Source organism: Chrysemys picta, chromosome 12 (genome assembly GCF_011386835.1).
Source record: "Chrysemys picta bellii isolate R12L10 chromosome 12, ASM1138683v2, whole genome shotgun sequence".
Classification (NCBI taxonomy): Eukaryota; Metazoa; Chordata; order Testudines; family Emydidae; genus Chrysemys; species Chrysemys picta.
Genome location: NC_088802.1, coordinates 42,462,089 through 42,485,507, shown reverse-complemented (window position 1 = coordinate 42,485,507; position 23,419 = coordinate 42,462,089). Strand labels below are relative to the sequence as shown.

The following is a 23,419-nucleotide window of genomic DNA, read 5'->3' as shown; positions in this document are numbered from 1 at the left end:
TTTCTTACTACTGCCTGTCAAACCTCAGAAATAGGGGGCAGTATTCCGGCAAGCGGCTCCTCATCGGTGGCGGGGGCTGAGATGCTGTAGGAGATGCTGCTGGGGGCGAGGGGTGGGCTGCTGTGAGGCCGTGTGATTCCCCCCACCCGGAGTGCTTTGGGAAGGGGAGCGGGAGCCGGTTACTTGGGAGGAGAGACTGAGGAAATTCCTATTGTCCAGCAGCAGAACATGGCCGTCATAGACCGAGACAGGGCCTGAGGGGAAACCTGAGCACACTGAGTCGTTTCATATCTCATGGGTGTGGAGCACAACAAAAGGCTGCTGTGTCCCAAGCGCTCTGCAGTTCTAGCCCCGCTGGGGGAAGTGCTCAGCTCACAGCAGAACACGCTTCTAACAGCTGGACCCTTCTCTCCTGGCTCCAAAGGTTCCCCCCAATGCATGGGGCTGCCTCTGTGCAGACTATTAATTCTTGATCTTTCCCACTCAGTTTTTCCTCTTCCCTTTTGTCCATGTTCCCTTTGCTCCCATCAGGTTCCATCTCAGTCTAGAAACAGCTGTCGTCTCTGCCAGTTTAGGATGGCAGAGCGGCCCAAGCAGGTGGAGTCCTCCTCTCAATGGCCGGCCCTTGGTGTGTCCCCTGAATGTTACCGCAGCTGAGAACCTGGCACCTGTGTCGTTGTATCTGTCCTGGGTGAGCCTACCAAGTGCCTCCGCCTGGCTGGACCAAGCTCAGCTGGATGGAATCTTGCCCTCCCTGGCAATATTGTCTGGCCTCAGCTGTTCAACTCCAAGGTGCCTGGGCTTAAGATAGGGTGACCAGATAACAAGTGTGAAAAATCGGGACAGAGGGTGGGGGGTAATAGGCACCTACGTAAGAGAGAGCCCCAAATATCTGGACTGTCCCTATAAAATCGGGACATCTGGTCACCCTAGCTTAAGACTTCGCCTCACACCTGGGCTCTGCCCAAAGCTCCTGGCCAAGGGGAAGCTTGGAAAAGTGACAAACTGCAGCAGAATCCTGGCTCTCCAACCCCCTTCTCCAACGTCTCTCCTTACTCCGGTGCTTCCCGATGAGTCAAACGTCTTTGCCCTGGCTCAGGCTGTTCAGATAATCAGGAACCCACTGCCAAACTTACCAGAGTTTGCACTTGGAGTTTTATATCTGAAATCCAATTGGATCAAAATCCTGGTTGCATAGAAACCGCTGGGAGCTTTTTCCCACTGCCTTCAGTGGGGTCAGAATTTCACACATGGACTCCTGATGACCCATTATCTTCTACCGCTCACTGCCTTAGGGTGCTGTCTGCTGACAGATGGACGGACAGATAAACAGACATCTATAACCTTGCTCATCACCATGTGGCTTCCACATTCTGTTATATTGGTGGTCCCTTTCTAAAGCAGATCCAGTGGCAACGTACTGAACTATATTCATGTGGGGTAGGGGGAAGGTAGAGGAGGAAAGCACCAGGGTTTCTGGGGTCATGACCCTGGGCAGATAAATTGTAATTTGTGTCTTTAGGAATTTACACTTTGGTAGATTCTGCTTTTTGATTTAGAGGATTGCATTAGTGCAACTGCTACAGGCAGCAGAGATCCAGCTACTCTACCTACTGCTAAGAGACAGGAAACAATAGGATTAAATGGTCCATGTTCATCAACGTTCCCTACGAGGTCTAATGTTTAATCCATTTATTAATTATCTGGAAAGGAGGGTGAGCAGTGAGATGGTAAAACTCTGCAGGTGTCACAAAGCTAGCTTTGTTAGTCATGGCCAGAGAAAACTGGCAGGAACTTCACAAGAGGGACCTCCCTCAGCTAGGAGAACGGACAAAGTGCTGGCAAATGAAGTTCATTGTTAAATGCAAAGTAATGCACCTTGAAGGGAAACATTTAAACTACGCCACCACCTTACAGGGTTCTAAATTAACTGTCAACCAAAGAAAGGGACCTGGGCGGAGTAGGTCAGAAGGTATAGACAGCTCAGTGAAGATCTCCTTCAATGTACAGCTGCACTCTAAAAGGCAAACAAAATGTTAGTGTGTAGAAGATTTGAAATACTATGTGCAGTACTCATCCCCCCCATCTCAAAAAGGATATGGGAGAACTGGAGGTGGTTCAGAAAAGGGTGATAGGAATGATCCCAGGCTTGGGAAAACTCTCCTCTGACTAGAAATGGAAAAGTCTGGGATTGTTATTAAATTAAATTAAATTAATGGAGATATCCCATCTCCTAGAACTGGAAGGGACCTTGAAAGGTCATCAAGTCCAGCCCCCTGCCTTCACTAGCAGGACCAAGTACTGATTTTGCCCCAGATCCCTAAGTGGCCCCCTCAAGGATTGAACTCACAACCCTGGGTTTAGCAGGCCAATGCTCAAACCACTGAGCTATCCCGCCCCCCCCTTCTTACTTTAGAAAGAAGATGAAGAAGAGGAGACATGATGACAGTGTTTGAAATAATGAATGGTTTAGAGACGGTAGGTCAGGAATTTAGTTCTCCCTGTCTTATATCACAAGAACTAGTGGCATTCAATGACATTTAAAAGTGACAAATTCAAAACCAATAAAACAAATGCTTTTTCACACAACACACAAACGAAGTGTGGAATTTGTTGTCACAGGATGTTCTTGAAGCCAAAAAATTCGCGCTATTCAAAGAGGGGCTGGACATTATAGGGATAAGAATGAATATCCAGAGTTTATAGTTAATGCTAATAAATCCTGCAAGGGATATTAAACCTCGTGCACCAGGGTTTAAACCAATCTCCATTTGGGATTAGCATGAAACCTAACATGGGGGACAGATTATCCCACATCTGCCTAATGCGAGGTTTCTTGCACCTTCCTCTGAAGCATCGAATGCTGGCCACTGTCAGAGACTGGATGCTGGACTAGATGAACTTCAGGTTTGATCCAGTCTAGCAATTCTTAGGGTACTTATCGAGATATGATGCCTTCCAAGGACATCGATCTTCAAGCACCTCTGGCTCTTGTGCACGTATTAATACGTCATTGGACTAGGCCTCTATTCATGATGCACTTCATGTTTGTTGTGAGGAGGAGCTCCCCTTTCCAGCCAGGGCTGCGCACATGGACCTTTCTTCCATTAAAACTGTCCTGGAACCCAGATGCAGCATCCTGGCAGGTTTACGCCTAACCCATCTCGCCAGCTGGTACAGCCATATTGGTTCAGTAAAGGTACAAGGAGCAGACTCTGGCCAAGACTAAGGTGGCTCAAGTGAGGCACCCACCTACTTTTAAAAGGATTTGCAGAGGGCGGCTGCTCCTATCTTGCCTATTTAAGCTGTAACTTCCTCAGGGCAGGGACTATGTCTTATAGTGTGTATGTGCACCATCTAGTACAAACAAGCCCTGATTGCGGTTGGGAATTTCTACTGCTACAATAATACAACTTGTATATGGCATTCATATTCCCATTTTACAGCTGGAGAAATTGAAGCATAGAGATAATTAATACCCATCTCTTATCTAATGCTTTTCATCAGTAGCTCTCAAAGCACTTCACAAAGGAGGTCAGTGTCATTATTCCCCTTTTACAAGTGGGGAAACTGGGACACAGAGGCAAAATGACTTGCTCAGGGTCACCCAGCAGGCTAATAGCAAAGTTGGGAATAGAACCCAGGTCTACCTGAGTCGCAGTCCAGTACTCTATCTACACAGCCCTTCTTGAAGTGACTTGCCCAAACTTGCAATGCGAGTTAATGGCAGAGTCAGGATTAAGATCCCGGGTCTCTGGGCTCCCAGTCTGGTGCCCTGCCTGCTGCACCCTCTTGCGTCCCCGGCGCTAGAACTGGCCAGAGCTGCTTCTTTCCTAAGCTGCACCTTTAGAAAAGGGAGAACCCAAAAGCGTAACAGACCACGCGTCTGCTAATGAGTGCCGGGAGATTAAACTCTAACAAATCTTTCCCACTGAAAAATTTTCACTTCCTCGCAGGGGTTTGGAGCCGTTTTCACTGGCTAAGAGGAAATGTGAGACAAAAGGAGAATTCAAAACACTCTAGGGTTGTTAAGACACAGTCATCTCCTGCCTTTAACTCCTGCTCTCCCTCTCCGTGCGCTGGGTAGTTCATCGGGGTTCTGAAATGGTCTGACCTGTTGTTGGGCAGCTGTGATCCTTCTTGGTGGGCTTGGGGTATGTTTGGGTTGTTTCCCCCAGGGCAGGGCCGGCTCTAGGTTTTTTGCCCCAAGCAAAAAAAAAAAAAAAAAAAAAACTTCCGGGAGCACAAGTGCCAAAGCCAAAAAAAAAAAAAAAAGCGGAATGCCGCCCCAGAAATTGTTGCCCCAAGCACGTGCTTGGCTTGCTGGTGCCTAGAGCTGGCTCTGCCCCAGGGTGTCCCCACGTTGATCTGACCGGGCAGGGCTGAGCACTGAACCTACTCTGCAACGTCTAGGATAGCTAGGTGAGAAGCGCTAGCGGGAAAAGTGGGGGCTACAGCACTCCTCATTATGTGTATGACAGTAGTGCCTGGAGACCCCATTTGAGTCAGAGACCCATTGTGCTAGGAGCAATACAAAAACCTAGTAGGAGACCACAGCCCATGCCCTGAAGAGCGCACTGTCTAATGGGGTTCCTACAGACACGCACAAGCCATGCTGGGAATTACTGTCCACGTTCCCTGGTCTGTTGCATGGCAACATCGCTGTTAAAATGGGGCTGGATTTTATTGTCTTTTATCTAACCGCTCACCATGACTTGATGGCAGCCTGTGTGCCCAAGGCACTGAATAGCACATGGTGACTCAAACTCTCCCCTAATGGTTCTTTCCTGTCTTTCCTCTAAACAATCGAAGTACCCACCCTCCTCTGGAGTTCTATATATATCTGTGAGCTTGGCATGCCAACGCTGGTGCCGGTGTGACATAGCGGGCATCACATGCAGGGTCTTCACAATGGCCATGGGCTCTTTAGATGTGTTGTGGAGTGGGTTTTGCTGAGTGCTGGTAGTGGCAGTGCAGAGAGGTTTACCTCTGTGCTTTCTCCTGCTGGCTTGGGAAGAGGGCCCATCCTTTGGGTCTCAATTGTGGATGGTGTTTCAAGGCATTTCTATAGCGCTCGTTGCTGGAGAGTTGGCAATTGGTGTTTCCCTGCCTCTCGTTACAATCCTGTCGTCAGGACTGGGGCTCAGGAGGGCAGGAGGCAGCTCATGGGAAAGGGAGACTTTCCCCAGTTCAGAACCATTCCCGCTCAGTAGTAATTGGAAACTGTTACCATCTGGTGCCAAATGAGATGGTCGTCTCAGTGCAGTGCCTAATGGCACCTGGCATTAACTGGAGCTTTGCTGGCAGTGACAGCAGAAGCACCAAAGTCTGAACAGGGGCAGAGGTTGAAATATCCTCGGACTCCTTAGAGATGGGTCGAGGTGAAATGCACTGCGAGGGAGTCAGGGCAGGAAGCCACAGCTGTGAGTAACCAGAAGACATTGATCTCCACGGCTGTCAACCTAGCATCTTCCACCAGCTCTAAATTCACTTTAAACTACAGCCAGCATGATGGGTGGCTTGATGATAAACCAGTGGGACTGAATGCTTAAGCCACAGCAGCAAAGTACATGAACTAAGTGTATCTTGTCATGTTATCCAGGCGCTCTAATGAAGAGCGCAGTATAACACCAAGAGGGAGAGGCCAGTGCTTGCACGCGGAGGCCCTGATCCAGCAGACTGACGCACATGCTCAGCGTTATACACTGTGAACAGTTCCGTTGGCTTGGCTTCAATGGAGCAACTCACCACAGAACTATAGAGAGGTAGGGCGGGAAGGGACCTGGAGGCAAGTCTTTGCAGGATCTACGCCTGGCCCAAAACCCATAAAGTCAATGGGAGTCTTTCTGCTGATTACAGATGGTCTTATATGAGGCCCTTACCAGCTAGTTCACAAAGCCCAGTTCTTCTGAATGGTCTCCCAGTGGGAACTGGTGAGCTGCTGCTGTATGTGATAATCCAAGACGCGTCATTCCCACCTTCCTGAAAGATTCCTGCTTTAAAGGGTTTTACAGCCTCTGGATATTTTAACATCATGCTCAGGAGCATGGATTACCCTGAGATGGAGAACCAAACCAGCTAGCCCCAGGCAATCTTCGTTGTGCGAGTCAACCTTGCACAGTGCCTGCATCCTCCAGCACAGGGGTCGGCAACCTTTCAGAAGTGGTGGGCCAAGTCTTCATTTATTCACTCTAATTTAAGGTTTCGAGTGCCAGTAATAGATTTTAACGTTTTTAGAAGGTCTCTTTCTATAAGTCTATAATATATAACTAAACTATTGTTGTATGTAAAGTAAATAAGGTTTTTAAAACGTTTAAGACACTTCATTTAAAATTAAATTAAAATGCAGAGCCCCCCGGACCGGTGGCCAGGACCCGGGCAGTGTGAGTGCCACTGAAAATCAACTTGTGTGCCGACTTTGGCACGTGTGCCATAGGTTGCCTACCCCTGCTCTAGCTCGAGATGCTTTAGTACTTTACACTAGAATTCGGCCTTGACTTTTTAAATTTTACTGCCTACATGTAACAATACAGGGAATCACAGTCCTCCTGGCAGAGGAGGTGTCTATAATAGAAAACAACTACAACCACAAACTCCTAAATGAGCTTCTGCAAAGCTCTGGTTTTGTCTCCTTTCCTTCCCTGGGGGCTCCACACCCCATCTGGAGCGCTATGCAGTAGCCAGAGACATCTAGTGGCTGAATAAAATATTGCACGTTCATGCATGGCCACAGGAAACAGGATTTAACGAGTCAAGGTTTTGCTACGAGTTTGACTTCAGTGAGGCTGCAGCTTTGGAACAGACAGAGGGTGTAAGTTGCTCTTCACTGGCTCTCAAGGATGCAAATTGGTTCAATAGCCTGTCACGGGGCCAAACATCTGGGTTCACTGTGGAAGTCTGGCACTTGCCAGGGTGGTTGGTGCCATTCTGGAAATTCTTAGAACAATAGAAAATAGCCAAAAGGAGGAATTCGGTATCATGTTTTTCCTTCTCCAGCTTTCATTAGACCACTGGGCCCTGATCCCAGGAAAAGAAGGTATTTGCTCTGGCTGTGAGTCTTGCAGGCTGACTGGCACTGGGCTCTGATTAGCCATGGCCTACCCTATTGTTGGTCCCCAGGCTACAGAGGGATGGTGGAGACAGTCAGTGCTAGTGGGTTCTCCTCCTTAGTTGGGGCTGGAAGGCAGAGAACTATAAGTGTTTGTAGCTCTGCTGAGAAGGGTGCGGAAGAACCAGCGGTTACTGGAGCCTTTAAAACACCTAGCGACTCCTGAGAAAGGAGGATCTCGGTGAAGGGAGGAGTGGGCAGCTAAGAGAGGGGAAGGGAGATTGCTTGGGTCTGCTCCTGAGCAGAGACTGAGAATAGCTCTGCCAGCGCCAGGCAAGCCTTGTGCATGCCTCCCCATGCAGCTCTGCCAGTGCACTTGGATCCCAAGCCCACAGCCCCCATCTGTTTGTCCTGCCACTCTGCTGATGTATCTCACACCACACGTGCAGCACCCCCTGATATTACAGGGCTGGGCATTTTCCTAGTGACCAGACCTCACTGCTCCTAGGCATCGTTCTCGGGCCCCTTCTGGGCCCCAGTCCCAGAGCACAGCGTGTTCCTGGATATGAGCGAGCCTGCCAGGGAAAGGTGACCCAATAAAATCTGTGCTGAACAGGGCAGTGGCTGCTGCCAGCATGAGGGCACTACACACAGGGATGCGTTGGGATATTCAACCCCTTTGCACAGATCACTGGCGCTTTAAAGCTGAAACACCTGTTTGGGAAACTAAAGACCCTGCTTCATTCTCCTGTCCTCCAGTATCCCATGGGTTAATTCCAGTATAAAATCCCCCCCCCCATATACACACACACACACCCACACACACACCCACACACACACACCCCTGTCTGTGTGGTGGGAGGGTGTTTCTCCTTGTGGGGGCTCTGCCAATCACCCCATGCTGCGAACCTGTCTGGAGGTAGAGTCCTCTGCAGCCCCCCGGCTGCTCGGCTGTGATTGCTCGTGTGTTGGATGCATTGCATGGGTTATCCCCAATATAAAACTCCACACACACCCCAGGGGAGGTTGTAATATTGTTGGCTGGTGCATTTCCAGGAGGAAGAGGATGGACGTGCTGCTCCAAAGGACGTGGGCCGGGCTGCTCCTATTGGTCATGGTCTGTGACGTATGCCTGTGCCAAAAAACCAGAAGTAAGTTCAGCTCTTCTGTGTCTCTCTCTCCTATTTGGTTACACTGCTGAAGTCCTTGGCCCTAGGAGGTCTGGGGCACGGGCCTCTCTAGGCTGACCAGATGTCCCGATTTTATAGGGACAGTCCCGATATTTGAGGCTTTTTCTTATATAGAAGCCTATTACCCCCCACCCCATGTCCCGATATTTCACACTTGCTGTCTGGTCACCCTAGGCCTCTCCAGCTGCCTTCTCCTGGCCTGCTAAGCCAGCCACCTTGTATCTGCTCCTATTCCAATCATTCCTGAAATGCAGAGCACCCAGGTGTCCTGTCTGCTAGGCCCTGGCGCTATCCAAGACAATAGTTCTCCTAGTTCTTTTGTGTGCACTTGCTCCATAGCTCGCTTCCGTTGTTCTCTGACCTACTCAGGGCCGCCCAGAGGTAGGGGCAAGTGGGGCAATTTGCCCCAGGCCCCCACGAGAATATAGTATTCTAAAGTATTGCAACTTTTTTTTATGGAAGGGGCCCCCGAAATTGCTTTGCCTCAGGCCCCCTGAATCCTCTGGGCGGCCTTGGACATACACGCTGTCTCTGGTTTTGAGCCAGCTCCCACTAAGTCTGCGATAAAACTCCTATTGACTAGGAGCAGGTCCAGCGCCTCTGTTCGTGGCTCGCCCCTTCTTGCTTTCCAAGGTCGGGCTGGCCTCTTCCGCTCTTGATGCATTCGCTCTTGCCTCCTAGTTAATCGCTGCGTGGCCTCCAGAGCAAGCAGCTGCACAGAGTGTATCCGAGTGAGCAAGGACTGCTCCTACTGCACGGACGAGGTGAGCGCCTCCCCTCCCAGGACCTTGTCACGCACAGTGTGATCACGTGGCCTTTCACCAGAGAGAGGCCCCCCATCAGCATTCAAGAGAGGGAACCTGGGTTTAGATCCAGCTTTGACGATTGAGCCCTCTCCTTCTAATAGGATGGCCCTGGCTTTGGCAACGTGGCTCCAGGCTGTCTCTGTCTGTCACTCACAGACAGTTTCGGGGTATTCCAAGGTTTTGGCTCAGGCCCATGTCTCTCTTGACCTGCCGCCGCCTCAGTGCAGCCCTCTACTCAGACTGCCGGAGAGCCTCCCTGCTAGGGGAGCTGTATAAGAGGCTCCTTTAGATTCTGCTTCCTCAAGAAATAGGTCCAAAGGGAAATGGGCCTGGCGGCAGTATAACCCAGGGAGGGGGTCAGTTTGTGGTGGGCTCAGAGCAGGGATCTCTGGCTGCTCAGGGATAGACACCAACCCCCAACTCTGGAATGAGAGCGAGGGATGGGCATTTGGGTCCTGTGAGAGGAGGGGTTGGGCCATGACCAGACAAAACAATTGCCCCACTGCCTTCTGGTCCCCCGGCTCTCCAGTCCAATGGCACAAGTTACCACGGTGCAGATCTGCCCAGACGTGAGCTGGATAGCCCAGTGGCAAGAGAGCAAAAGCATTTCTTGCAGAGCTGCCTTGGCAGGTAGCAGGACCCCGGCCGCAGCAAGGTGGGGGGGAGGGGGTCGCACAGAGTAGACCACACGAGAGGTGCTGGCTCTGTGTGTGGGAGAGAAAGGAAGGTGGGGGCAGAGAGAGGAGGGACTCAAGTGAACCAAGAATGCAGGAAATGAGGACAGGTGAGGAACTTGTAAGAGGGCTTTGTTGTAATTTCAGATAAGCCTGATCCTTGGCTCAGTAGAGGGGGAGAGGGAGCAGAGAGGCAATGGGATGTAAAACACAGGCAGGTGAAGCACAGAGACCGCTAGCACAGACCACAATGTGGGAGAGGTGGAAGAATGAACAGGTGGGGGACTCCCTCTTTTCTAGCTAAGATGACGTTTCAGTATCTGTTTTATGCTCTCCAGGGGGGTCAGTGTTTGCAGGGGGAGAGGGCAGACTGGCTGAACACCCTGGTCTTCACGAACAGAATGGGAGCTGGGGCCTGCGATGGAGAGGTGTCCGAGGGGCAGTCTCTCATGAAACTGAAACGCCTGCCCAGGCGAGCCTTTTCCACTCCTGCCCGCTCCCAGCCTAGCGGAGGAGGGGCTGGCTGCCTGACCCCCGAAATGCTTCCCATCCGCACGGTGCTCTGTTTATTTCCTAACTCTGTGGTTTTTCCTCTCCTGTGGTCACAGACCTTCAAAGAATCCCGATGTGACCTGAGAGACAACCTGGTGAGCTATGGCTGCAGCGGGGCCAGCATTGTGTACGTGAGAGGAGAGATGCTGGTGCAGCAGGTGAGCAAAGAGCACCTGAACCCTGGAGATAATCCACCAATGTTCTGCTTCTCATTTCCTTGACAAGCCTTTCGCTTGATTGCCTTCGGACAGCTCTTCAAGGGGCATTAGCATGTCCCGAGCCTCACCTTCTAGTTGTTACAATCTGCTGAGAGAACCCCCTCCAGATTCCTAAATACTTCTTTGCAAGTCCACACGGCTAGGCGAATATAAATACCAGCAGCTATTGTTTACATAAGGCCTACTCAAAAACAGGCTACGCCCTTTGCTAGCTGATTAACAGACCCTACTCTCAAAGCCCTCCTGGTGAAACAGATGCATGAACAAAAAGAGCCGCGCGTGTCCAGCTCTGTTAGAAATGCAGGAGCGGGTGATGCAGCTCGACGGGCTAACTCTGGCATGGGTAATGGGATAACACAACCTTTCACCTCTAGGGCGCCAGTCGGAATTTAGCCAAGGTTGACCGCTGAGTGGGTCAGGACATGGGGGAGGGGCAGGGAAATGTTGGGAAAATGTCCTGGATCTTTTTCCGCCCTATTGGAAACAATGATGTCAACATTTGACCCCTGTGGCCCAGCTCCAGTTGACAGCTATTGATTGGAAGCCCTGATGCCTGTTGGGCAGCCTATCCGAAATGAGTTTGGGATCACAGCACAGTTCCTTGTGGAAAGGGGTACCGGCCACACCCACTCCACCACAAAGGGCACCAAGGCCTCGTCGGCATGGAGAATTTGGGGCAACCTCTCCCTTCTGTTGCTCTCATACAGTGTAGCTCCTTCAGCCCTAATGTAGACCAGCTGCTGGCACCCTAGCATGGTCCTCTCACCCTGCCCAATCAACGTAGCCTCTCTGGGGCTTCCCCTTGCCAACGCTGGTGCAGCTGGAGTGGGGTGGGCAATGGAAAGACCATCCTTCGTGCTGACAGGGCAGCAGAATAAACTATTCTCAAAGCTCCCAGTCCTCAGGTAGGTTAGACACGTCCAGGCACAGTCAGCGAGGGCCTGTCCTTAGAAATCACACGGATAAGAAGCAATCCACCTCAGTTAGCACAAAAATAAACAGACATCTCCAGCTGGGGGGGTTAACCCAGACTCACCTGGGTGCAGGGGTTTCCCACTGGCGTCAGTCCCACCATGTGTCCCCAGCAGCCCTTCCCCTGAGCACATGCAAGGGGAAGGAGAATGAAAGTTAACCCCTTGTTCCCCACACACCAGCTATTACCCCTGCTTCCCATCACAAGCACCAGGGTGAATCTCCTCTGCTGCTCCGCTAACTGTTTCCTGTTCTCTCCTCTGGCAGAATTTTAGCATCGACACGTCTCTGAAGAAAACCCAGGTGTCCCCACAGCGGATGTCCATGCGGCTGAGAGCTGGGGAGGAGGCCAGCTTCAACATGGACGTCTTCCAGCCCCTCGAGAGCCCTGTGGATCTCTACATCCTTATGGACTTCTCCTACTCCATGTCTGACGACTTGAACAACCTCAAAGAGATGGGCCAGAAGCTAGGTGAGGCTGGAGCAAGGCATGCTAGGGGAGGAAGAGAAGCCAAGTCCCCCTACTGGCAGCATGGGCAGAGAATCTCCACTCAGGGCAGGGAAGAGTAACACAACCGGCAGAGGGGCTGTGTGCATCTGGCCACCAGGTGTTTGTCATTGGCCCTCGGTGCTTAGTGATGCACCTGGCTCTTTCTGGCCTGGGGTCCCTCTCCCCATCTGGAGTGTTCCTTCTGGCCCTCGCTGCACTACAGGGCCCAGCATGAGTCCTCTTTTCTAGTCATGTACTAAGAAAAGCTGAGAGCTGGTGTCTTCTGTGTGGTGCCCAATGACCCAGATGCTCTGTTCCCCTCATCCCATAAGTCCTTGCACTAGTGAGGAGCCTTACCTGAGGCGTGGCATTCAGAACAGCTCCATGTGAAGGTGATGGGAAAAGGGCTCTGGTCTTAGCTGCGCCCCTGCCAGTGCGTCCCAGCTCACTGCTCTCTCTCCCTCCCTCCCTGCCAGCGGGATTCCTGCAAGACCTGACCTCCAATTACACCATCGGATTTGGCAAGTTTGTGGACAAAGTCTCGGCTCCACAAACAGACATGAGACCTGAGAAGTAAGTGAAGCTGAGAGGCCCCAATGGACAGGCTTCGATGAGATTGGTCAGGGAACGCTAGTCTGTCTCCTCATTGGCTCCCCCGCTCCGCAGTCTCCAGTGCTCAACCCCCCGTCCCGGTTTCTTCTCTTTGATAACTGCAAACCTCTCCTTTCCTGCCTTCCTGCCCTCCACGCCAGTGTCTCCCAAACACCATGGCTAATGCCATCTCCTGCCCGCAGGGCCGGCTCCAGCATTTCTGCCGCCCCAAGCCCCCCCCCCCCCCCAAAAAAAAGCCGCGATTGGCGGTGGCAGTTCAGTGGCAGGTCCTTCGCTCGTAGAGGGAGTGAGGGACCTGCCGCCCCCGAATTGCCGCAGGTGCCGCCCCTCTTCCTTGGCCGCCCCAAGCACCTGCTTGTTAAGCTGGTGCCTGGAGCCGGCCCTGCCTGCCCGCCCTCCGCGCCGGTGTCTCCCAAACACCACGGCTAATGCCATCTCCTGCCTGTCCTGCCACAAGCCCACATCCGCCCCATTCCTTGGTTCCCATCCTTGGCTTCCTCTTTCCTACAACAATAAATTCAAGCTGCACATTCTCTTGTAGAGTTTAAGGCCAGAAGGGAACAGATGATCTAGTCTGGCCTTCTGTACATCACTAAACACCATCCAGTCACTTCCATGCCAAGCCAACAACCAGAATTAGACCCAAGTATTACCACCCTCAGGAGACTAGATGACTGGGTGCCTTCAGAGCCCTACGTGATCTTGCTCCCATTCACGTCTCTGCTCTCACTGCCAGTGCTCCTCCCAGTCATCTCACCTCACTGCTCCTCATGTCACTTTTTGGACCTCTCAGTTTCATGCCTTTGTGCTGCCCTGCCAACTGGAAAAGGGACTCTTCGTTCTCGGACCACCTTTCTCTCCTGCTTCTAACCTTTCTTTCTGCACCAATTCCTCCAGGGATCTCCTCTATCTTCTCACCAGTGATCCTCATGCAGGGCCCTTCCTTGCACACCCTCTTGTCCCATGCCTTGCCGTGGGTTGCAGGGGCAGTACCTTGCTCTGTGCCAGACACGTTTATGGCACCATATGTGGTAATCCCTTGATGACTCCAGTAGCCAAGCCCCATTTGAAAGCCCTTGTTTTCCCTTTTCTCCATCAGGCTGCGAGAGCCCTGGAGGGACGCCGACTCGCCCTTCTCCTTCAAGAACGTCATCCGCCTGACCAGCAACATCCATCATTTCAGCCAGGAGCTGATGAAAGAGCGCATCTCCGGCAACCTGGACGCCCCGGAGGGGGGCTTTGATGCCATCCTGCAGACGGCTGTTTGCAAGGTGAGCGTGGAGGGGGCTGGCTCCTTTAGGTGGTTTGTGTGTTGTTTGGGAGAGAGACAGCAGGTGGGATAGGTGACTAGCAATGTGGCTAACCTGAGCCCAGAACTCAGGGCCATACCTGGTGGGAGCTACTGCTTTCCCAGGATGGCCAGTCCGCTGCACCTGCTGCTGTTGCTGAGACGGCAGCTTGTCTCGTCTTCCTAGAGTAAACCCCACTGAGAAGGTGCCTCCAGTCTGCGGTGCTCCCCTTGGGTCCCCTCACCCTCTGAGCTGTTCCCTAGTTCCTAGGGTTGTGTGGCTGTGCTCCCCAGAGGCCAGCATGTCGTGGCAGCAGGTTTTCTGGCTGGGGAAATGGATATTTCCCTTATCAGCAGGCTAGCGCCCTGCCCGATATATCCAGGGAACAGCCTGCTTCTCTGCTGCGGCTGGACCTACCTGGACCACCCCAGAGGCTCGGTGGGAGATGTGCACTGGGGGAGCAGAGAAGGGGGTTAACCCTTTCATCTCTGCCGTTTTTGAATTCCCTGGGCTGCGTGGCAGTTGGACGTGTGCACTAGCGGCGAAGGCGGGGATTATGAACAGAGTCAGGTACCCAGAGACCCCTTGACTTTCAGTGAGGAGTCGGGTGCCATGCTCTGAAAAGCCTTGCCTGCCACCGCTAGTGCGCTCGCTGGAGACTGGCCCTGTGCCTTGTGTTTGATGGGCAAGTGAATGAAATGCCCCTCACCCTCCTTCCCTCTGGCCCTAGGAGAAAATCGGCTGGCGGACTGACAGCACTCACCTGCTGGTGTTCTCCACCGAGTCCGCCTTCCACTATGAAGCTGACGGCACCAACGTCCTGTCAGGGATCCTGCCAAGGAATGATGAGCAGTGTCACCTGAACCGAGCGGGCACCTACACCTACGACACCAAGCAGGACTACCCCTCCGTGCCCACCCTGGTGCGCCTGCTGGGCCAGCACAACATCATCCCGATCTTCGCTGTCACCAACCACTCCTACAGCTATTACGAGGTGAAAGGGGTGGGAGGCGCAGGGAGTTAAGGCAATGGTCATGGGTAGGGTTGCCAACTTTCTACTCGCACAAAACCGAACACCCTTGCCTTGCCCTGCCCCTCCTCCGAGATCCCACCCATGCCACTCCCCTTCTCCGAGGCCACGCCCCCACTCACTCCATCCCCCCTCCCTCTGTTGCTCGCTCTCCCCACCCACACTCACTCGCTCATTTTCACTGGGCTGGCTCCGGGGGCTGGGGTGTGGGAGGGGGTGAGGGCTCCGGGTGGTGGTGTGGGCTCCAGGGTGGGGCCAGAAATGAGAAGTTCAGAGTGCGGGAAGGGGCTCCAGGTTGAGGCAGTGGGTTGGGATGCAAGGGGGGCTCTGGCTGGGGGTGCAGGCTCTGATGTGAGGCTGGAGATGAGGTATTTTGGATGCAGGAGGGGGATAAGGGCTGGGGCTGAGGGGTTTGGCGGGCGGGAGGGAGATCAGGACTGGGGCAAGGGGTTGGGGCTCGGGGGAGGGAGTGAGAGCTCCGGCTGGGGGTGGGGGCACTGGGGTGGGGCTGGGGATGAGGGGTTTGAGGTGCAGGAGGGTGCTCCGAGCTGGGATCGAGGGGTTCGGATGGCGGGTGGTGGTGTGGGACCCAGGCACTGCAATGGAAAGTACCAGAGGAAAGCCTACACTAAAGTGGGGAAGGGATGGGGTGCAGAAAGGAAGAGGTCCTTCTCGCTTCTGGGCATTGATTAGGCCACCCTCCAAATCCACCTCCCTCTGGACTGAGCGGGCTTGTCCCATTGGGTTTGTCATGCTGATGAATGTGGGTGGAGTGGGCAGGAATTCAGAACTACAAGATCCCACGTGCCACCTGTCCTGTGCATAGAAAAATGATGTTTTGAAGATGCCCCCAACCATTCCCCACTGTGCTGCTTCACCGTCGTTGTGTTTGGAGTGATGCTCGCTCTGAATCTGGAGGTGAAATGGGGGAAGCCGCTGCTTTTTATTAAGAAGTGACTTAAACTACCTGAGCAAGATGGGGCCAGGGATGTCTCGCTTTAGGCAGGCTTCAGAGAAACGCCACGCACCAGCTGTCTGCTCCAGCACAAACTCCCATTGGCTGTTCGTAGCCTGAAGGCGGGGCTCTGTTACCTTTGCTGCTGGTTTATGGCAATGAACCCTTGCAGGGGTGTCTCCGGAACCCCAATATTCCTGCGAGGGTTTGTGGCTTAGCTTCCTCTCCCTTTGTTTTTCAGAAGCTGCACAAGTATTTCCCCATCTCGGAAATCGGGGTGCTGCAGGAAGACTCCTCCAATATCGTGGAGCTGATTCGCATGGCTTTCGAGGTAAGAGATGACCTCTGGGGTGTCAGTCTAGCTCACAAAATCAAGCCACTGGGCAGCTGGGTAGGGGGAGCATTCTGCCGGGGAAAGAGCAGGGGGGCAGGCGAGAAGGGGTGGCGTGGATGGGTTATACGCTGAAGATAAGTGCTGTTGGGATCTACCTCTTGTTCTTCCATCCCAGCGTATCCGTTCCAAGATGGACATCCGGGCTGACTCAGTCCCTAAGTCCATGAAGACAGAATTTACCTCCTTGAAATATAAAAAGACAGAGTCTGGGTCGTTCCATGTCACCCGAGGGGAAGTGGTAAGTCCTACGCTGAGCTTCAATCCGTCTGTAACAGTTCGTAGGGTGCCCAGGGTTGTGAGTCACCTTGTTACCTCCCTACCTCCAGCGTGAGAGAGACTTGCTTGTGCTGCACTGGGTGTCAGCTCCCTGACACCACCAGCTGTCAGCCACCCAAGCAATCTTCTCTGGGCTATGCCAACCGAACTTTGCCTTGCGGGTTACCAGTAGATGCACCCCACTCCGAGTCCCTTTGAGGCGTTCTCCTGTTATGTTCAGCCCCTGACACTGAATGCTCACAGAAATGACCAGGTTTGCTGTCCCCAAGAGAACACTACACACACCTTGACTGGTTCTACACAAGACCAGCTCCTATAGGACATCAGAGCACTGAGATATATTTATAGTGAAAACAATCCGAAGTTTATTATCAAAGATTAAGATTGAAGAGACAGTGAGTTAAGGATAATGGAAACAGGATGGTTATGTGTAAAACAAAGTAGAGCGCTCTTCCTAGAGCCATATGCGGCTCCTTGTATAGGCACCGACTCTGGGGCTGGAACTACAGGCGTCAACTTTCCAATGTGCCAGGGGGGTGCTCACTACTCAACTCCTGGCTCTGCCACAGGCCCTGCCCCCACTCCACCCCTTCCAGCTTCCTCCCCTGAACCTGCCCGAGCCTCCTGCATGCCACGAAACAGCTGATCGGGAGGGGTAGGGAGGGCTGCCGGTGGGTGGGAGGTCCTGGGAGCGGGCGGGGAGGGGAGCTGATGGGGGCTGCTGACATATTACTGTGGCTCTTTGGCTCTCTTCTCAGGCTCAGGTTGGCCACCCCTGTCCTAGAGTCTAAACATAACAGAGTGAGCTTCTGTTTAAAGATGCTGATCTCACCCAAAACAATCTTCCAGCATCTCCAACCAACTGGCTGGGATCCCCCTTTCATGAATGCAAAAAGCACTGTCCTTTTGCTTCCTCAGTGAAGGATAAAGAGGCTTCCTTTTGCCTTCTCCGTATATCCCCTCCTCCTCCCGCAAATTCATTTTGTCCCCAAAATTGGGATGACCCCTCCTGGTGTGTTAACCTCACATCTGTATGCTGACTTTGTCTGCAACTGGGGCACGTCCATTGTGTTTGCTTACAATGCTCAATTTACACGTCAACCAAGGCAGACGAGTCGATATACATCCTGTGTCTGGCAGAAACTTGTTTGTCAACCCTGGCCTGATTCAGACTTTATGAACATATGTCCGTGGTACAGTACATACATACATAACTTTTAAAATCCCATCAATACGTACACATCACAACAATTATGAGGATCACTATGACATAGGGTTGCCAACTTGGTAATATTTAAAAACGGAACACTCGAGCAGGAGTGCCGGAACCTCTCCTTCCCCGCCCCTTTCCCCGCAAGGACCTGCCCCTGCCCTGCCCCTGCCCACCAGGCCTCACCCCTGCCCTACCCCTTCCTCCGAGGACCCGCTCCTGCTCTGCCCTTTCCCCTGAGCCCCCACCCCCATTCGCTCCTCTTTCCCCCTTTCCCTCACTCCCTGTAAGGGTCAGGAGGGACTTGACTGGGAGCTGCAGCTGCCTGATGCAGGTGGAGAGCGGCCCTGGCTGAGTAGGGACTGGCGCGGGTGATGACTCTGCGCCTCTCCCACATGCAGTAATCAGACTTTGAGTGTCCAGTCAGTAGATCTGACCAGACACCGTCAGGTCCCCTTTCCAATTGGACTTTAAGGTCCAAAACCAGACACCTAGCCACCCTACTATGACATAAGCCTTTATTAGAGACCTCATGTGACATCATTTATGGATAAATACCATGAAAGCGGGGTGCTAATGGTTGGGAGTTTGTCAGACCTTGTCAAGGCTGCTTCCCCACTCTGAACTTTAGGGTACAAATGTGGGGGCCTGCATGAAACTTCTAAGCTTAACTACCAGTTTAGATCTGGTCCGCTGCCACCACTCCCAATGTGCTAATTCCCTTCCCTGGGTAGCCTTGAGAGAGACTTCACCAATTCCCTGGTGAATACAGATCCAAACCCCTTGGATCTTAAAACAAGGAGAAATTAACCATCCCCCCTCCTTTCTCCCACCAACTCCTGGTGGATCAAGATCCAACCCCCTTGGATCTAAAAACAAGGAAAAATCAATCAGGTTCTTAAAAAGAAGGCTTTTAATGAAAGAAAAAGGTAAAAATCATCTCTGTAAAATCAGGATGGGAAATAACTTTACAGGGAAATCAAACTTAAAGAGCCCAGAGGACCCCCCTCTAGCCTTAGGTTCAAAGTTACAGCAAACAGAGGTAAACACCCTAGTAAAAGGTACATTTACAAGTTGAGAAAGCAAAGATAAAAACTAACATGCCTTGCCTGGCTGTTTACTTACAAGTTTGAAATATGAGAGACTTGTTCGGAAAGATTTGGAGAGCCTGGATTGATATCTGGTCCCTCTTAGTCCCAGGAGCGAACAACCCCAAACAAAAGCCTTCCCCGCACCAAGATTTGAAAGTATCATGTCCCCTTATTGGTCCTTTGGGTCAGGTGTCCGCCAGGTTACCTGAGCTTCTTAACCCTTTACAGGTAAAAGGATTTTGGAGTCTCTGGCCAGGAGGGATTTTATAGTATTATACACAGGAGGGCTGTTACCCTTCCCTTTATAGTTATGACAGGCCTGTTAGGAGTTGCTGTTACACAATAGTGAACCCGTTGCCAGTTGGCACTGAGTGGCTCTTAAGGTCACACCTCTTCCCTTACAGTAGGGTCAGCCACTGGCTGATCTGCAGGTGTCGGGTCATAACCCTCTTGCTTGAACAGGACATCTGCCATAATATTTTCTCTTCCCTTAATCTGCACAGTTTCCATGCCATGTTCTTGGAGCATGGTGTAGCAGTTTGGAATTAGTACTTTGGGTTCGATGCAGCCACACCAATGGATATCGATCTGTCAGGACCTAAACCTTCTGTTAATAGACAGGGCCTTACCGGTTTGACATCCCATACAGTGGGATAACATTCTTTTTCCATGACACAATAATTCTGTTCAGTGGGTGTCAGTTTTTTGCGACAGGAAGCTTTTTGTTACGTCCCCCCGGTTTGCGTCACCGCTGCACCCAAACCAGTGTCCGATGCATCAGTGCATAGTTCAAACATTTTGTCAAAATTTGGACTGGCAGAACAGGCTTTTCTGACAGGATTTTCTTTACCTCATCAAAACCTTTTGTCCCCACCCTGTTTTATTTGGTTTTGGCTTTTGCACAAGTCTGTGACTGCAGACACAATGTCACTGAAACATGCACGAATCGGCGGTAATAGTTAACCAACGCTGTAAAGACTGGACTTGTTTTTCAGTCTGGGCCATAGGCCAGATGAAAACAGCTTTCACTTTCAGGGGATCAGGAGAAATTTGGCCACCTCCCAACCAGTGTCCTAAATAAGGAACTTCAGCACCTTCTGTTTTACATTTTGACACCTGTATAGTAAGACCTGCATCTCTGAGTTTTGTTAGCACAGTGCCCAAGTGGTTTCAATGATCTGACCAAGAACTGCTAAACAGTGCAATGTCGTCCGTATAAACTCGGGCAAAGTCTTGTAGCTCGTTTAACACTTGATTAACGAGCCTCTGAAAGGTGGTTCCTGCATTCCTGTGCACCCCAAGAACACTCATGCCATCCGTCTTGGAGACTTAGCTGGCCCGCATCATCATGGTATCTGAGCACCTCAGTCTTCAGTGTATCCATGCTCACAACACCCCAGTGAGGTAGGGCATTGCTGTTATCCCCATTTTAGAGAAGGGGAACTGAGGCACACAGACTAAGTGATTTGCCCAGGGTCATGCAGGGAGTCTCTCTAAAAGCAGGGAAATGCACCCAGGTCTCCTGAGTCTCAGGCTAGCGTCCTTCCTGTCTTGTGTAGGTTAGCAGCAATTTTGGCATGTGCACGTTCCTGGTGTTACCAGAGTAACAGCTGGACTTAAGCTCCTTGGAGCAGGGACAGTCTTGTGGTGTGTTTGTACAGCACCTAGCACAATGGGGTCCCTCGTTTATTATTGCGGCTTCTAGGTGCTGCTGCAATACAGATGAATAATAGCGGAAGGTACTTTGCAGGCCGAGCCTCTACAGCCAGGGCAAGATAGTTCCCCACCATTCATTTATTATCCTGGAAAGGGGAGAGCTTTTTTTTTTTTTTTTTTTAAATACCTGTCTCTATCCTTTCCTTTACAATGTTTCCAGCTTCTCACCTCCAGGCCGCCAGTTCAAATCCACCAGAGCAGCGGCTGGATCCAGAAGGGGCGTTTGGCCGCTGGCAGCTAACAAACGGGTCTCTTCCATTCAGGGCAGCTTCAAGGTTCGCGTGAAAGCTCATGAGTATGTGGGCGGGGAGCACGTCTGCAACCTCCCCAAGAAAGAGCAGCAGGGCATAATCCACGTGAAACCTTCCTCTTTGAGTGACAGCCTGAAAATTGACGCCTCCGTCATCTGTGATGTCTGCCCCTGCGAACAGGTATGGCGGCTGCACTCCCACCGTCTTTGCTTCCGGGGGAAATCCTGGGATGTTTTCTGCCCTGATACAGATCTGGGATTGTAATGAATTGGCTAGTGTGTGTGAGCACCACTGCCCTCTACTAGATGGGATCCTCACTGCTCAACTGTGTGTCATATGCCCCTTGCACCTACCAGCTAACGGAGATTCTCCTCTAGCTCAGGTAGCCATGGTTTGTGCTTTTAGAGCAGGAAATCTGTCCTTGCTGCTGCCATGAAGGCACAAGTGGCTGGGGTGAGCAGGGTAGTATCAACTGCAAAGAGCTTGGTGGCCGTGGATTTGGGGATCTGGGGGTGGAATGGAGTTTACAGGTGTGTCTGCTCGGGGTGCTGTGGGCAGCGTCTCTAGGCATTTTGAGGGAGGCTTCCCAAGTGAAGTGAGTTTATTGTTCCCTGCGTCCTGTGGAACAGATTCCTAATCTGGCCAAGGAGACATTTTGCTACAGCCCCGTGCACAGAACCAGGGATACAGTACCTGCTAAAAAGAGCTCCCCTCACATTCTGCTGAAGATCTGCCCACCCCCCATCCACCCTCTCTTCATGTGCCTTCAGGGGGCCATCAGCAGAGGGTCCTAGAGACCCTAGAGCCTGCTAGTCTGTCTTCTAGGGACATGTGACTGGGTCTGAGTCTCTGGAGGAGGGTCAGTAACGTCCCGTCTCTTTCTCGTTTACAGCAAAAGATGGTTAGAGCGGCCATGTGCAGTTCCAACGGGGACTTAGTCTGTGGGCAGTGCGTCTGCTACCCGGGCTGGTAAGGATCCTGTCCAGCGCTGCTCCGTAGGGGACCCAGTCCTGGAAACCTCCTCCTCCGGGCTTCAGTTATCAGTGGAGGTCAAAAGATCTTGGCTTAGGCTTTCTCACCCTGTATGTGATGGCTGCTCTCTCTGTGGATGTGAATCTCCCCACTGGGTCCCGTGCCAGGGATCTGTCCCCTGATGGGCCCTGTGGTGCCTCTGGCTTCTAAGGCCTCTCAGTGTGTGTCTCTCTCTCTGCCAGGCGAGGGGACATGTGTGACTGTTCCACAGCCTCTTCCAGTGACAACCAGGCCTGCATCCGCCCTGGAGACTCAGAGCCCTGCTCGGGGCGGGGCGAGTGCCTCTGTGGGAAATGCCAGTGCTATTCTGAGGACCTGACCCAGCGCTACGAGGGTGACTTCTGCCAGTTTGACAACTTACAGTGCCCGCGCACCTCCGGCTTCCTCTGCAATGGTGAGTGGGGGCCGAGAGGCTGGCCGCTGCTAGCTGGCCTCGGGGGCTCCTGCAGCTCCTTCCCATGGGGCGCTGCCCAGACAGCGGCGGGTGCAGCCTGGTTTTGGTAGCGAAGCAGGCGCAGAGCTTTGCCATTCACACCCCTCAAGAGGTGAGCTTCAACGCCAGCTGTGCAAACGCCCCACAATGCAGGGGTTAGATCCCGAGTGTTAGGTCAGGACCCATCTCTGCAAAGAGCTTTTCGGAACAGTAACTTCCTAGAATGGCTGCGAAAGCTTGTCCACCGGCTTGCGTGACCGAGACAGCCCTTGAGAGTTAGAGCTCAATACAAATACTAAATACAACACAGAGCCTGGCTTTCAGCCTGCACCTGTAACAAATCTTCCTGCTCATAGAGAGGCTGGGGAGAGAACCCAGGACATGAGGCTCTGAATAGAGAGGTCTCTGCCCCTTGAGCTACAGGAGATTTCCTTTAGCTGGTGCTAGTAGTAGTAGTAGATCCTTTTATGCACTAAGAACCAGCCGCTAGAGAGAGACATGGCCCCCCACACGCCCTGAGCCAGAAGGCCACACTGCAAAGCACAAGGAAGGGAGTGCACTTTGCTCACCTTAGAGTTGCTTTGGCCCCAGGGCCACAGTGAAGGATCGGTGCAGCTCAGGTCTGATTAGAACCCTGGATCCTGGCCCACCCCTCATTGAAGTGAATGGAAAGATGCCCATTGATCTGAATGAAACTGAGTCATGCCCCTGGTCTGTAATCAGTATCATCAATTGCTTCTTCGCACCATGCTTGCGACTCTCCCTTCTCCTCTCCCCCGGGGACAAAGCCCAGCCATCTGAGATACAGTGAGGGAATCCTCTAGGGAGCAGCTGGGATGGCTGATGGGACTGAGAGTTGAAGGCAGGAATATCCTCAGGGGATCAGGAGCTAGAGATGCCGCCCAATTCAGCACTCACCTGTAGCATCCGCTCTTTCTCTGCAGATCGTGGTCGCTGCTACATGGGTCAGTGTGCATGTGAAAGTGGCTGGGGGGGCCCTGGCTGTGAATGCCCCACAAGCAATGACACCTGCATCGACAGCAAAGGGGTAGGTTACGGAGTGCAGGATTGTGCCATGCAGGGGCGGGGGAGGGCAAACTAGGTGGAGGCTGGGTCTGACTTTCCTGCTACCCTGGATCCAAAGGATTCGGGGTTAGAGAGAGATCTGGATCCAATTAAG

The 23,419-nt window shown here is 52.3% G+C and overlaps 1 protein-coding gene across 5 annotated transcripts in view; it reads left to right on the top strand.

Annotated features, from left to right (window-relative positions):
• Positions 1-23,419, top strand: part of ITGB4 (integrin subunit beta 4) — a 56,080-nt gene that overhangs the window by 4,941 nt on the left and 27,720 nt on the right. For all 5 annotated transcript variants that reach the window (XM_008163899.4, XM_008163898.4, XM_065563433.1 and 2 more), the window contains exons 2-14: positions 8,105-8,199; positions 8,920-9,002; positions 10,327-10,428; positions 11,728-11,932; positions 12,427-12,523; positions 13,662-13,833; positions 14,582-14,845; positions 16,078-16,167; positions 16,346-16,468; positions 20,787-20,954; positions 21,667-21,743; positions 21,989-22,200; positions 23,184-23,287. In XM_008163899.4, coding sequence (XP_008162121.2) covers positions 8,105-8,199; positions 8,920-9,002; positions 10,327-10,428; positions 11,728-11,932; positions 12,427-12,523; positions 13,662-13,833; positions 14,582-14,845; positions 16,078-16,167; positions 16,346-16,468; positions 20,787-20,954; positions 21,667-21,743; positions 21,989-22,200; positions 23,184-23,287 — 1,792 coding nt within the window. The remainder of the gene's footprint in view (positions 1-8,104; positions 8,200-8,919; positions 9,003-10,326; positions 10,429-11,727; positions 11,933-12,426; positions 12,524-13,661; positions 13,834-14,581; positions 14,846-16,077; positions 16,168-16,345; positions 16,469-20,786; positions 20,955-21,666; positions 21,744-21,988; positions 22,201-23,183; positions 23,288-23,419) is intronic.